At 44.6% G+C, this 14,312-nt stretch overlaps 1 protein-coding gene across 7 annotated transcripts in view; it reads left to right on the top strand.

The window, feature by feature from the left end:
- BAIAP2 (BAR/IMD domain containing adaptor protein 2) overlaps positions 1-13,695 on the top strand; it is a 201,266-nt gene extending 187,571 nt beyond the window's left edge. For 4 of the 7 annotated variants that reach the window (XM_060253419.1, XM_060253415.1, XM_060253418.1 and 1 more), the window contains one exon: positions 13,191-13,695. In XM_060253419.1, coding sequence (XP_060109402.1) covers positions 13,191-13,260 — 70 coding nt within the window. In that variant the 3' untranslated portion in view covers positions 13,261-13,695. Of the gene's footprint in view, positions 1-913; positions 967-13,190 lie in introns of all 7 variants that reach the window. The other 3 variants (XM_060253422.1, XM_060253421.1, XM_060253417.1) reach the window with 1 other exon arrangement.
- The last annotated feature ends 617 nt before the right edge of the window (positions 13,696-14,312 follow it).

Raw genomic sequence — 14,312 nt, 5'->3', positions numbered from 1 at the left:
TGGAAAAGGCATTTAAATGGACTGCAATCTCTTTAAATTCCCTTTAAGTTTGACTATCCAGTGGCTTGGCCATTACAGATAGCCAAATAATAACCCAAATCTATATCCAGCTGGAACAATATTTGGAAAAGAACAATAATGTATTTTTTTAAGAAAAAAAATATGAAGTAGTGGAGCCCTTGCTACAAATCAGAAATGTGGGGTACTGAGAGTGCAGTAAAGTACCTCTGAGTGGAGTTCCTGAGTTCATTTAAGTCAGCCTTTTTTTCTGTGGCTGTCTGCTTGAAACATTGTTTGCTGACTTCCAGTTGGAGCAACCTAGTTTTTCTTCCTCCCCGCCCCACCAATATGTTACCCATGTGATAATCAGAATTATTACGTGATAGCCTGGTTGCCTGAAGCTTTTGTCATGCGGGGGCTCTGTACAATTATCACCATGTGATAGATCTTTATTATGGCTTGTCACTTCAGACACCCGACCTCTCTTTGCAAATGCCTCTGAGACTATCATATTGCTAAGGTCTGATAGAGAGAGACTGCTTCCTTGAAGTTTTCTGAATTTCAAACAGGACAAGTGGTGGATGTGTCTGAGAAACATATATAGCAGGAAGTTGTATTCTTCTTATTCCATCCCTAGAAATTTACAGAGAGTGAAAACTTGAATTTAACCTTTGCTATAATAAATCCTACCTTTGTCATTTAGTGGCAGTCGGTTGCAAATGCACCCGGCCCCCGACATCTAAGCCATACTGGGGGGTCATGCAACCTCTCCATTGACCATCAAGGATCTTGGGACACCATTGGCTTCTTTTCTCAGTAACTGCAACCCTCTCCCCTTCCTCTTGTTACTTAAGGAGTATGCATGCATGCCAATTATTGGTCTACAAACATCCTCTCTATTTTTCCATTACAGCGCTGATGTTGAAGTGGCCAGGTTTTGAGATGTATCCCTGACTGTAGTTGTAAGTTAACCACATTTTTTTCATGTGCCAGCTCCTTTCCCTTCGCCCCTCACCTCACTCCTAAGAGTGCTCTGGACTGACTTGTTAAATATTTGTGAATCTGGAAACAGAATATGGGGGTGGAGGCTGTCATTGACTGTGGGAAAAGGGTTGCTACTGAACAGCTATGAACACATGGTTGGTAAATTATCTGCAGGTGATTGGTCAGTTCAGAGCTTGACTCATTTGCTTGCACCTCCAATCACTGTTAGGAATTTCTTTGCCTGCCTCTGGCTGATGGAACCAGATTCCTTTTCCTCTGCTGACCTTTGAAATAAGCCATGTCTGCAACCCTTAATCCTGGCATAATGCCCCTGTCCCTTCTCCACACTCAGTCCCTTTTTTGGTGCTCACTGCTGGGGTGAAGTGTGGGTGGAGTTTCTTTTGGTGCTTCTAAGTCTGGATAGCTGGTGGTCTCTGGCTTCAGGCTGGTGGTGGACATTTTTGCTCAGTAATTATGATGTTTTCACTAAATCTGCTGGACATCTGTCCACCTTAGTTTTCTTCCTACTTGGTACAACAAGTTTTCTTGCTCTTGTTGTGTTATTGTTTTCAATACCAGAACACATGCAAACATCCTATGCATATGTTCATAAACTAAGCTTTGACACTGGGAACGGCTTTGTATGCTGGATGGGAATAAGTACATGGAATTGCATATAGACTTTGCAAATATTTGTTTGTACATAAACTTACCCGAGGTTAGGCTGATCAAATAATGAGTGTGCTTTAATGTAAAGTAATGTAAAGTAGCGATCACAGGAGAAACACACATCCCTTACTAGTAGATATATGGTGAAAATGTTTTTCTTCCCCAATATTTATTGAACCTCTGAAGTCCATGGGCTTGGTGGTGTAAAGCAAATTTCTTCTAGTTTAAAACAGAAGAGCTGCATTTAAAAGGCTTTCTTTGCAGTCCGCAGAACTGATTTGTCCTGCATTCTCAACCATATTTTGATGCCTCATCACTTAACATATTGTCCAGGTTTTGGTGGCCAAGTGCCTGCTTCCATTGCTCAAAGCAAAACAGCAAAGAGAATGTCAAATGGGAGCTGGTGAGGTCATAGAGCACATTTAGTCCTGATCCTCCTCGTCTCCCCCACCCGCAAGGAGTACAGACTATCTGAGGTTTGGCAGGCTCTCCAGTCACCCTTGCCTTTCCCACTTCCTATTACAAAAATAGTTAACTATTCCTTGATGAGTCACAGTGAGAACAATTTTTGATACTTCCTCTCCTCCTCTGTTAGTTCCTTTCAGCTTCAGGAATCTGTTTTAGCATCCCCTGGGAGAAAAATGATCTGAGCTTCTGCATTAATTAAGTAGGGAATATTAATTGCCTGTGCTTTAAAAATAGGATAATTAATCTTGCTGCTGTGAACTGAACAGCCCTTTTCAATGAGCAGAGCTGGTGATGGCGGCAAAGAAGTGCTTGTGTCCAAAAGGAGAGTAAAATTCTTTGCATATGCGCACCATACAGCCAGCTTCCTCCTCTCTCTCTGTTTTGGTGTAGGCTTGTGGCTGCTTCATACCAAGTACAGAAGTACTTGAGTGTAATACCAGAATGTGAAATGAATGTGAGCTGCATCATCTTGAGGTCTGCACGTGTATTATAGGATTGCCAGTCCCCCAGTGGAGGTGGGGGTCTTCCTCCACCAGACCCTCCCCCCTTCCCCAGCCACTGATCAACAGGTCAGCATGGGAACTTACCAGTAGAAAGAGAAAGGCCCTGATCATATTGCTGACTTCTCACAGGAAGTGATGTCATCATGTCATTGACTTCTGGGTGATGTTTAATATTTTATACTTTAATTTTTTTTATTTATACCCCGCCCTATCCTGCAAGCGGGCTCAGGGTGACTTACAGCAGTAAAACCAAACATCAGAATTAAAACATAATAAAACAGTTTCGTAGTCAGAACAGCATATTCAGAAGAGACAGACACTATTTCAGGCATAAGCGGCAAACATATAACAGCACGTATGGCCAATGAATGTCAGCTCTGCATAAGCACCATGAGTGTAAAATGGTAGGAGGAAATGATGACATTAAAAGGGACACCCGCCAGATCAGTTAAAAGGCTGGTGGAAGAGCTCTGTCTTGGAAGCCCTGTGGAACTTTGACAAGTCCTTGAATCTCCAAGGGGAGGTCATTCCACCAAGTAGGGGCCCGGACCGAAAAGGCCCTGGCCCTCGTTGAAACCAATTGGGTGTCCTTAGGCCCAGGGACTGCAAGATGTTGTAAGGCAGACCTCAGAGCCTGTGGGGAGGGCTCATATGGAGAGAGGTGGTCCCGTAGATATGCAGGCCCCTGGCCGTAAAGGGCCTTAAAGGTGAGAACCCACACCTTGAAACAGATCTGGTACTCAAGAGGTAGCCAGTGCAGTTCACGCAGCACCAGGTGCATCCGTACCCATATAGACCTCAATGCTAACAGCCGGGCTGCTGCGTTCTGCACCCACTGGAGTTTCCGGAGCAGGATCAAGGGTAGCCCCACGTAGAGTGAGTTACAACAATCTACTCTGGAAGTGACCATTGCATGAATCACTGTGGCTAGATCATGGGAGGTAAGGTGGGGGACCAACTGCCAAGTACGCCTCAGTTGGAAGAAGGTGGCCCTTGCAGTGGTGGCAACCTGGGCCTCCATAGATAAAGAGGCAGCCAGTACCCCCAAGCTCTTCACTTCTGTCAATGGCACCAGTTGGGTACCATCGAAGAGTGGGAGCTTGATCCCATTTCCCATCCCCCCCAGACCCAGGACTTCCGTCTTTGATTGATTCAGTTTCAACCGGCTCTGACATAACCAACCAGCCATGGTTTGCAATACCTTGCTCAGTTCTTCTGGGGTAGAGTCCAGGCTGCTGTCCATAAGCAGATAGAGCTGGATGTCATCAGCATACTGGTAACAAACCAGCCCATATTTCTAATCATCTGGGCGAGGGGGCGCATAAAGATATTGAATAGCATTGGGAAAAGAATTTCCCCCTGTGGCACTCCACATTCCAGTGGTTGCCATTGGGACAATTCCCCCTCCCCCCCCAAGAGCCACTCTCTGTCCCCAACCATGGAGAAAGGAGATCAGCCACTACAAGGCTAATCCCTGAATCCCTGCATTGGCAAGGTGGTGGGTCAACACCTCATGGTCAACCGTCTCGAATGCTGCTGATAGATCTAAAAGTATCAGCAGCGCCGAATTGCCACAATCCAAATGTATTCAGAGATAATCTCCTAAGGTGACCAGTACCGGCTGTGTCCCATGGGCAGGGTGAAAGCCAGACTGGAATGGGTCCAGGACACTGGTTTCCTTCAAGAACACCTGAAACTGTGTTGCCACTGCCTTCTCCACTTCCTTGCCCAGGAATGGTAAATTCGACACTGGGTGGTAGTTAGTAAGGACTGTAGGGTCCAGAGATGGTTTTTTTCAAGAGAGGGTGAATCACTGCCTCCTTTAGAGCCCCTAGGAATGTCCCTGATGACAGGGACATGTTGATGATTTCCCGCAGAGGAGTCCCAATCTCACCGCCACTGGTTTTAATCAGCCATGATAAGCAAGGATCAGGGGGCAGGTGGTTGGTTTCACAGCTGCCAGTGGCTTGTCAACCTTCTCCCTGGAGAATGGGCTGAACTGATCCAAAACCAGACCCAAAGACGGACAAGGGGCTTCCAGTTCACTTATTGTATCAGACGTGGTGGGAAGGTCACGGTGAAGTGACGAGATTTTATCTGCAAAATAATTCGCAAAAGCCTCACAGCCAACAGTCAGTTCACTAGCATTTGAAATACCTTGAGGCAGGGAAGTCAAGGACCGAATTAATCTAAATAATTGTGCCGGGCACAATTTTGCAGACACAATGGAGGCTGCATAGAATTCCTTCTTTGCAGCCTTCATAGGCATCTCATAGGTCTGAACAAAGGACCTATAGGATGCTCTCGTAGCCTCATCATGAGCTTTTCACCACACTTTCTCTAACCGTCTCAGGTCTCATTTCATCTGTCTCAGCTCCAAGGAATACCAGGGAGCCAAGTGATCACGAGGGCGGAGAAGGCATCAGGGAGCGACCACATAGATAGCTTTGGAAAGACTGTCATTCCAGTCTTCCACAAGGCCATCTGACAGGCTGCCAGGGGGAATTTGATCCCTGAGAGCCCTTTGGAACACACTAGGGTCCATCAGACTGCATGGGCAAGCATAAATATGCTCGTTGCCTAAACAGGGAGGACTAGGTATGCATAATGGGGCCTTCAAGGCAAAGCGATCCAACCATGGCATCACATCCGTGGTAATACGGTCCACCATAATCCCAGAGGCAAAGATGAGATCCAGCGTGTGTCCCACTTGATGTGTAGGAGCCAAAACAAATTGGGAATGGATGATACTAGTCCTTAGCCTGCAAAGAGGCTGCGTACTTGGCATGGAGATTGAAGTCCCCCAGGATTAACAGCCTGGGTTACTTCAATGCCCAGGCAGACTCTGCCTCCATCAGACCAGACAGGACATTGGCCTGGGCGTTAGGTGGACGGTACACCAGCCAAAATGGCCAAACTCTCCTTGGCCTCCCACACCAAGCCCACAAATTCAGTGCCAGGGATCTTTGCATCAGGGAGTGCTCCGAAGGGATAAGAATCCCGGATCAGCAACGCCACGCCCTTCCCATCTGTCCGAGACTGGTGAAGGACCAAGAAACCTGGGGGGGGGGGGGGTCAGCTGCCACAAGGCAGCTGTTTCACCATCCCACAACCAGGTCTCGGTCACACAAGCCAGGTCTATCCCGTTTGGTATTTTCTGATATTTGGGCAAAAACTCTCTGGTAGAAGCCAGTTTTACTATAGAATTTTTGCCCAAATGCCAGAGCATCACCCAGAAATCACATGGTGATGTCACTTCCTGTGTGATGCTAGTGACATGGCTTGGGCTTTTCTCTTGGTACATCCTTCTATTAGGCCCAACTGCAATTTTTGTGTATTTTAAAGAAACACTTACTAAAAATACATAGGTGTGCTCAGGGGTCGTTTTGTAAAAAAATAGGTGGTGGGGATCATTAGCATAAGTCATTAGCATATGCCCCCCCAACCAGCCAAAAGCAACCTAATGCAAGAAAGGAGAGCCCCAGGCGAGCAAGACCTGCTTGGGCTGGCTAGAGATCCAGCCAGCCCAAACAGGCCTCGCTCACCTGGGGCTCTCCTGGGCCGCCGCCCTCCCCAGTCAAAAGGCCAGCAAGCTACCCACCACCCAAAATCACATAAGAAGTGGAGAAAGGGTGGTGTGGGCTTCTCCAGGCGTTAATGAGGGCTGCTGGGGGCGTGGCAAAGCTGGCTGCCCGCTCTCCTAATGCAGGGGTTGTTATGCAGCTGCACCTACTATTCAGTGGACAAGGTAGGTGGGGAGGAGGGGGAACCCTCAGAAAGGCTGCTGAATCTGAGGCCTGGGTGTGCTTTTCACCTCTGATATGGCCCAAATCTCATATCAAGCAACTTCAGGGATTCTAACACAAAATCCAGTTGTTTGGTTATATTTTCCTGCTCTGGGATTCCCCTTGTAGGAAATGCCTATTCTGATCAGATGTTTTATAGTTTCCAGGGCTTTCTATCTTCTGACCCATTTGGAAATACTGCTGGGTTTTGTGAGAAATATGTGCCAAGCCAAGTGCTATGAACTTAGAAAAGATTTTGCTTTATCTATACCAAGACCCAGTACTAGCAAAAGTGAAAACAATATCTAAATATCTCCAAGTATCACTATCAGGGAAGGTCATCCACGTTGTTTTCAATCCACGATATGGTACCATTCATAGGTATCATTCTTAATCTTTGTCATTCATCTAGGCAACAATTCCATAAAGTGAATAATTAAATGTTCTGATTTTAGAAATCAATAATTTTGCCATGACTATTATATGAGCTTCTGGCTGAGCATGACTGCAGGTCCAGTACTTTTAATTAACTGGTTCCTTTTTCCTTAAAGCGGCCCCGTGGCGCAGAGTGGTAAAGCAGCAGTACTGCAGTACTATGGTCTGAACTCTCTGCTCATGCCTTGAGTTCAATCCCAGAGGAAGCTGGTTTCAGGTAGCCGGCCCAAGGTTGACTCAGCCTTCCATCCTTCCGAGGTCGGTAAAATGAGTACCCAGCTTGCTGGGGAGGAGGGAGTGTAAAAGACTGGGGAAGGCAATGGCAACCCCCCCTTAAAAAGTCTGCCATGAAAATGTAAAAGCAATGTCACCCCAGAGTCGGAAACGACTGGTGCTTGCACAGGCGACCTTTCCTTCCCTTCCCTTCCGTTTTCCTTGCTCTTTACCTAGAACATAACAGTTGCCAAACAACCCAGATCCCAACCCATTAAATTGCCTGCCTGGCCTTCTCTGCACTCAGTAAAATTTAAGGCATGTTTCCAAAAGTGGTGTAGCAACACAGTACTTTTTTTAAAAGCCATACCTAAGGCATGTTTCCAAGGAGGTGTGTTTTGCTCAGAACTTTCTTGGTGCATCTTGATTAAATCAGTACAAGCCAGATGCCAACCAATTCTTCAGTATCTTCGTACATTCTGAAATCCTGAAATGAGTTGTGTTGTTGATTGGCCTAGAGCCGCAATAAACTGACTGACTGACCTAGTAACACAAATGGAACCATACTGTAGGCCCTCCCCTCCATTTTGCACACACTCAACTAAACATACAAAAGTTGTGGTTTTGCATGGTGGTATTTCAGTAGGGCAAGTTCCTGGCATTCATGGATAGTGTGCATCCCACCAATTATAGACGCATGGGTTTTTAAATCTTGCCCTAGATCCATTTAGAAGGCCCTCATTTTTTTTCTTTCATCTTAACGTTGAGGCAGGAATGTGTACCATAATTCAGCAAATCACAACAGTACGTAATGTCATTTTATTAGGACTGTCTGAAGTGTCACAAATTAAGCCTTATCGAAACATGATGCCGGTGAGGCAAAAGAATTCCTCTTTGTGACTTCATACTCACAATGTCTTGTTTAAACTGGGCTGCTTCCTGTACAAAGCATCTGTGTTTATTCACCAGACCAGAAGTCCATAGCGTGGAGAGGTGTTGTGCCGGCATGCTAATTAAATATGTCTAATAGAATAGCAAGGGAAACAGCCTAGTTTAAATGAGACACCATGCAGGAACTAAGTTGCATGTGTGCCTCCTCAGTAACATGCTTAAAAACTGGACCTTTGTGAGGAGTTCTGAAGCACTTGGGAACTTCAGAACTCAATCTGTAATGCTTCTTATAAAGGTTTCACATTAATGTTGTGTTCTGAGATTTGTCAAGATATACTTGGAGTCAAATGCTTTTTTTGACACAGGAAGACTACTGGGGTCGTTATCTTGTTTTGTTGAATACAAAATGTAACTGCATCCTTTTTGCAGAACTACCTATATATCAGGCACCTCTCTGTCAAAACCATTGCAGATTTTCCCTGCCATCTGGAAAAATGGCTTATTCCTAATTGTATCTTTGCATCCTAGGACACTGTGGTACATAAAACGAAGTCAAGGTATTCCCAGGATTTCTCTCCCACTCACAGTGCAAATCTGGTCTCAAGGGGGCTTTTTTTTGTATTCTTAACAAGAAAATAGATGCTTAATTCCACTACTTATGCTGGCCTTTGTATGGGATCTTTTCAGAAGTGCAGCATTTCAACTGTTTTCTCCACATGGACTTGGCAGGGATTGAAAAAGTGATTGTTAGCTTGAAATGCAAAGGCTATCATGGTGTCTATTACTAAGTATTGTACACCATGGCTGCTAACAGACTGGCACTTTGGGCCGACGCAGAGATGCCTCTGAAATTGACCCAAAAATCCTTCCACACACAAACATCTGCTGCCCATCCTCGTCCCATCCTCACCCCGTCCTCCAGCCTCTGCAGTGCAACTCAAAAAGCTACCACTTCTGAAGTGGTAGCAAATTTTTGAGCCGCACGCCTGTCACCTCCTTGGCGTCTGGAAGTGGAAGGGCACAAGCGAAGTGCCTTGGCGGTGTAAAACACCCCAAGTTGCATCCGGCTTTTTAAAAAATAAAAACTGTTCAATGTGCATGAGCAAATGTGTGCATGAGTGCACATGCGCACATATTCGCATGACTATTGAAAATGTATGGGGAAGCTGAGTGATGCGAATGGTGTGCAAAAGCCATCTGAACACACCCATATCACCCCATAGACGGGATGGGAACGGCTTGCAGGGGAGCGTGTGGAGGCTTCAGGGCGGCTCTTTTTGAGCCGGCCCAATTTAAGATGCCTCCCAACTGCCCCAAAATACCGGTCTGTTATCACCCCGTGATTTCCTTTGAGGTTCAAGTTAACAATCACTTTTTTCAATCAAGAGAAAGAGGCGGCTGCCTGCCTCAGTGGGAAGGTTTCTTGATGATTGGGCCTTTATTGTGTTTTTATTTTTATTTTTAAACCAGACATGGCTTTTGGAGGAGACTTTAAAAAAACTTTCCCCACCTATTTGAGCAGATATTTAGCTCAATCTGCTACAGACTATGGCCATCCTGTGCTCTGACATCCTCTGCCCTGGGAAGAGGATGTGTGCACTGGTGCTGTATTTATTGTGTGTGTTCTATACAGTGATCCTTTAGGGAAACTGAGTTATACACAAATATAAGCTGTATCTCTACAGCAGTTATAACAGCAACAGTGTTGTGGAAAGTGGTGCTTTTAGAGGATTGTGTTCAGAGCATATATCTGGCACTGATCTATGCACTGATGGCTCAAAAGTTCCTAATAGCTCTAGGGAAAAGAATAGCCCCCTTTTCAGAAAGAAACTGTTTAGTGATTGTGCTAGGTGCCAGTCTGTATTTTATTCTATCCATCCCAAAAACTTGGGAATAATGCAGTGTTGTGCAAGGTAGGACCTATTTAGTGCCTCATGTTCTTTCAACATGGTAAGTAAATTAATTGTACTCCTAGCTATTGTTCAGTTATCCAGCGACCAGCATTTTGCCTTCCACATTTGGTTTTGTGATGCTGAAATAGCATTCCATTGTGTATAGCCACTATTGGCAGATAACCTGTCTCTTCGTGTGAGACATATTGTTCTTTTGCATCTAAAACAGAAGGCAATAGGATGAAATGAAAGCATGCAGCAAGCCTGAGACAAGACAGGCAAGAAACACAAGCAAATGGAGATGAATGCATGCCACTATCCCCAAGAAAAAAAAATAAGGCATAGTCCACGGCAGCTGAGGCTTTTCTTATGAGTGGAAAGTGCATACCGATGACTCCCATGTGCTGCTTTTAGGCCTGGGACAAAACTTTCAAAGGTGCTCTCTTTTCCAGAACTGTAAGAATGAGACCTTTCAGATCCAACCAGTATTCTATAGATGGCAATCTTGTAGGAAGTATAACTCATTACTTTCCCTGTACCATATTCCACCTGCCTCTATATTAACAACATCCAGGACAGTGAATCTTCTGCAAGATCCCCAGAGCTCAAAAAGGCAAACTTCAATAAATTTCTGTAACACTTGTACAAAGTGTGTTTTTGTCAACTTGTGTGTGTGTGTCTGTGTTGTACATTCCCCATGTTCTGTATAGCATCTATGTGGAAAGTACAGCAGGCTGTCTCTTATGGCGAGAAGACTGTAGGGATTGGAATATATTCTCCTTGGCATAAACCCAAAAGACCTGGCCAAACTTCATGCACCATTTTCCGTTGCTGAGCCAAACTCAGTACATTGTTGCCTGTTGATAAGCAGCAGATGTGACACCCCCTCAAATCTCTCTGTGCCAGGAAAGATCAGGAATGCATTTAGCTATTGGTTGGAAATGCCTCCTCCACATCCACCCTATATAACCTTAGTCAGGCTCTAGATTTGGCTATGCTGGAGCAGGCTGCACCTGAAAGTGCAGTAGGCCCACAATAACTACTTGTCAGTTAACGAGTGTTCAGGAGAGAAGCAGCTTGCCCTGGATAGATGCAAGATGTTCTGGAGGCAGCAGCGCTGTGTCTGTGGGTGCAGTGTAAATATCCATAAAATGTGCTTTTTCCCCAAGTGGGGGGGCACAACAATAACTCAATCTGAAAATAGCTCCAGTTGCTTGGGAGACCTTTAAAATGAACATACGGCCCCGAGGTAGCTTCCTTCTCCACATCAAGCATGCTAAGGAAGCCTTTTCCTAGAGATGATTTCTCCTGGCAAAAGAGGTTCTTCTTTGACCTTTGTGTAATTTTGCCCGTTAGGTCATGCAGACTATGTATTTAAATATGTTCTCCCTTGTGGGATGTGTCTTGGATTATGTTAATGTCTTGCCCCAATCTTCAAGAGCCTTTGTTTTGCACTTCTCTTTTGAAGCAATTTCTTGCCCAATACAATAGGTGTTTAAAAAAAAAAAAAAAATCTGGGCCCTGACCTGGATAGCCCAGGCAAGCCTGATCTCATAAGCTACGCAGGGCCAACCCTCGCAAGTACTCCAAGGAATGCCAGGGTCCATGTCAAGCCACCTTTCTGAAACACCCTAGGCCTCACTAGGGGTTACCGGAAGTCACTATGACTTCCAGGCATGCAAAGACACACACGTACACACACACACACACACACACACACTTCTGGGGACTTTACATCCCTCTGAGTCCTTATGGTACTAAATGCAAGTTTCTTAGTGGTCTTGGCTCATCCGGTTTCTTGTTACTGTTGCCATGAGAATGTCACCAAAGTCTAATTGGTGATTATTCCTACTCAGCTATATGGATACTGAACTTGTGGAGTGTTAAAACTCCATGGGTTGGATCCATCAGCTTTGGTGTTCTTCATCTCTCTGGGCACTGTAGCGGAGCTTGATTCTTCTTGTTGTAGGTACTTGGAGGTTTACGAAAAAGATGCAAATCTAAGTGTCTTGTGCAAAAGAAAGAGTGCTCTGCAACAGAGGACTGTCTTCCCAGCCCTCAGAGAGAAGCGCATGTGGAACAAAGCATAGGATCCACGTCTCCAAGGCAAGAGTGGAGGCTATTTTGGTGGACTCCTCGTAATAATGAATAACATCAGGTGCAACACTTGGAGTGAAACCAGACATGACAGGAGAGATCTTTGATTAGGATCTTTCAAGGTTATGTTTTTTTTTAAAACACAACAAACTAATTAGTAGCCTCAAGTGTTTGTACTGATCTCTTTCTCCTATGGAACTATTTGTAGTGTCAGAGCGGTAATTTAAGTGATTGAAAACATCCAGGAGAGGCAAGCATTAGTCTAGACTTCAAAAAAGCCACCTGAGGCTAATTTATTAGCTTAAAAAAAAACTTCTAGAGACTTATAATGGATTTAGTTTCAGAGAACAGTCATGTTGGCCTGCAGTAGAACAGAGAGATTCTAATCCAGTAGCACCTAAGAGACCAACCAGTTTCTGGGTTCAAGAAGCTCTCCACTTCGATTCTGCTGTGTCTAATGTGACTCTCAAAAGCTTGTGCCCTAAAAGTCTTGTTGGTCTCTGAGATGCTACTGGACTCAAATCTAACAATAATGGATTGTGTTGAATCTGATTTTGACCCTCAATGACATTTCCCTGTCACTACGACTGATTTCACACTCACTCTACGCCACTCCGACGTTCCTCTTTTCAGTGCGGCGTCCTTCCGATTTCCTATCATCTGCCCTGGGGCTTCAGCTAGCATTGGTGTTTTTGTGTGGCAAAGAGAAACTACTAAAAACCCGTTTCTCTTTGCTGCACAAAACCGCCAATCTTTGCTGAAGCCCCTGGGCAGATAGTGGGAAATCAAAAGGATGCTGCACTGAAAAGAGGAATGTCACAGTGGCGTAGGGTTAGTGGGAAATCGGTCCAAATGTTGACAGGTGGTTTCTTTGCACATACTAAAAATGATCATTTTATGTGTTGCTCTCCCTTTGAGGAAAGTTGTCTCTTTCCATCTGTCCTTTTTCTGAAGTGCTCCACCATATTTAACAGCAAAAATGGAAAAGATCATAAAGGCAAACACTGAAACATTTAAGACTCAGCCACTTAGAACCAAACTGCCTTCCATTTAAAACCACAGTTGTGTGTGAGTCTAGTAAAAATTGATGTATGTTCTTCTCATGGTAATGGGAGCTGTGTTTCTCATTAATGTTGTTGATGTTTCATTATCCTTGTTCCCACCATTGTCTTCTTGTCTCTGTTCAGTGAAGGCCACTCAATCCCTAAAGCTCATCTCCCTAAAGCTGTGCCTTGCTTTTTTTTTTCCTGCAGGAATCCTTTTGCCAACGTTCACCTCAAACCTACAGTGACAAATGACCGTTCAGCTCCCCACATCAGCTGATTCCAGGAACTTTGGGCGACGGCGGGTACCTCGCACCTTTTAACCTCCATTTCACCTGTGTTGCATTTCTGTGGTGTCTTTATACCATTTACATGTCTGTCTTCCTACAATTTTATTTTTGTAGCTAGGCTGAATTGTGAAGCTCTCTGCTTGAAAAGCAGTTGTTGTACACTTTTTTTAAAAAAAAAGATTGACCTTTAGAACAGAAGAGTGACAGGGATCTCAATGAATTATGTAATGTCTCTATTCTGAATGGAGAAATAGAACTGTGAACCAAGCCCTGCATTCTCCACTTTCCCCATTATGAACCATATTCTTCTAAGGACAGTGAAACTGACCTTTGTGCAGTAGCTTAAATTCTATTTAGTATATCTCCTGGCCATCCTGTATCAGCAGCATTGAAATGTATGGATTTGAATAAACTGAATCTAGTGACGCCTGTGATTGTAAAAAAAAAGAAAAGAAAAGTTTGTGCTGCCTACTGCCATGAGCTAGTAAAGTCCGGTAGTACACAGTCTTGCATGAAATACATGACTTCTGCAATGCACAACTCTCTAGCTACGGCAGCACCCTATACAGACTGTATCAACCCATTTTCTAGCTAATTCATCTGTTACATCTCCTGTGGCTTATGCTGAACAACCTTGTCTGCACCAGTGTTGTAGAAGCAGAATTTATAAACTACCTCAACTTGCTTCCATTCTTAATACTCATAAAAAGAGTGCACAGTACTGCAGAACCATTGGATGTTGGAAAGTGCTGATAAGTCACAGCTGACTTATGGGGGTCCTGTAGAGTTTTCAAGGCAAGAGAGGTTCGGAGGTGGTTTGCCATTGTCTGAATCTGCATAGAGCCCCTTGGACTTCCTTGTTGGTCTTCCATCCAAATACTAACTAGGGCTGATCCTGCTTAGCTTCTGAGATCTGACAAGATCAGGCTAGCATTGCCATTCAGGTCATGTCACAGAAGTACCGGTATTTACATACTGGGATATCAGGGCATAGTTCTTAGTAGCAGCAGTTACCAAAACATATTGGAAGCAAATTGCTCCC

Source organism: Heteronotia binoei, chromosome 13 (genome assembly GCF_032191835.1).
Source record: "Heteronotia binoei isolate CCM8104 ecotype False Entrance Well chromosome 13, APGP_CSIRO_Hbin_v1, whole genome shotgun sequence".
Classification (NCBI taxonomy): Eukaryota; Metazoa; Chordata; class Lepidosauria; order Squamata; family Gekkonidae; genus Heteronotia; species Heteronotia binoei.
Note: the sequence above shows the minus strand (reverse complement) of the source record. Positions and strands in the feature narration are given on the sequence as shown.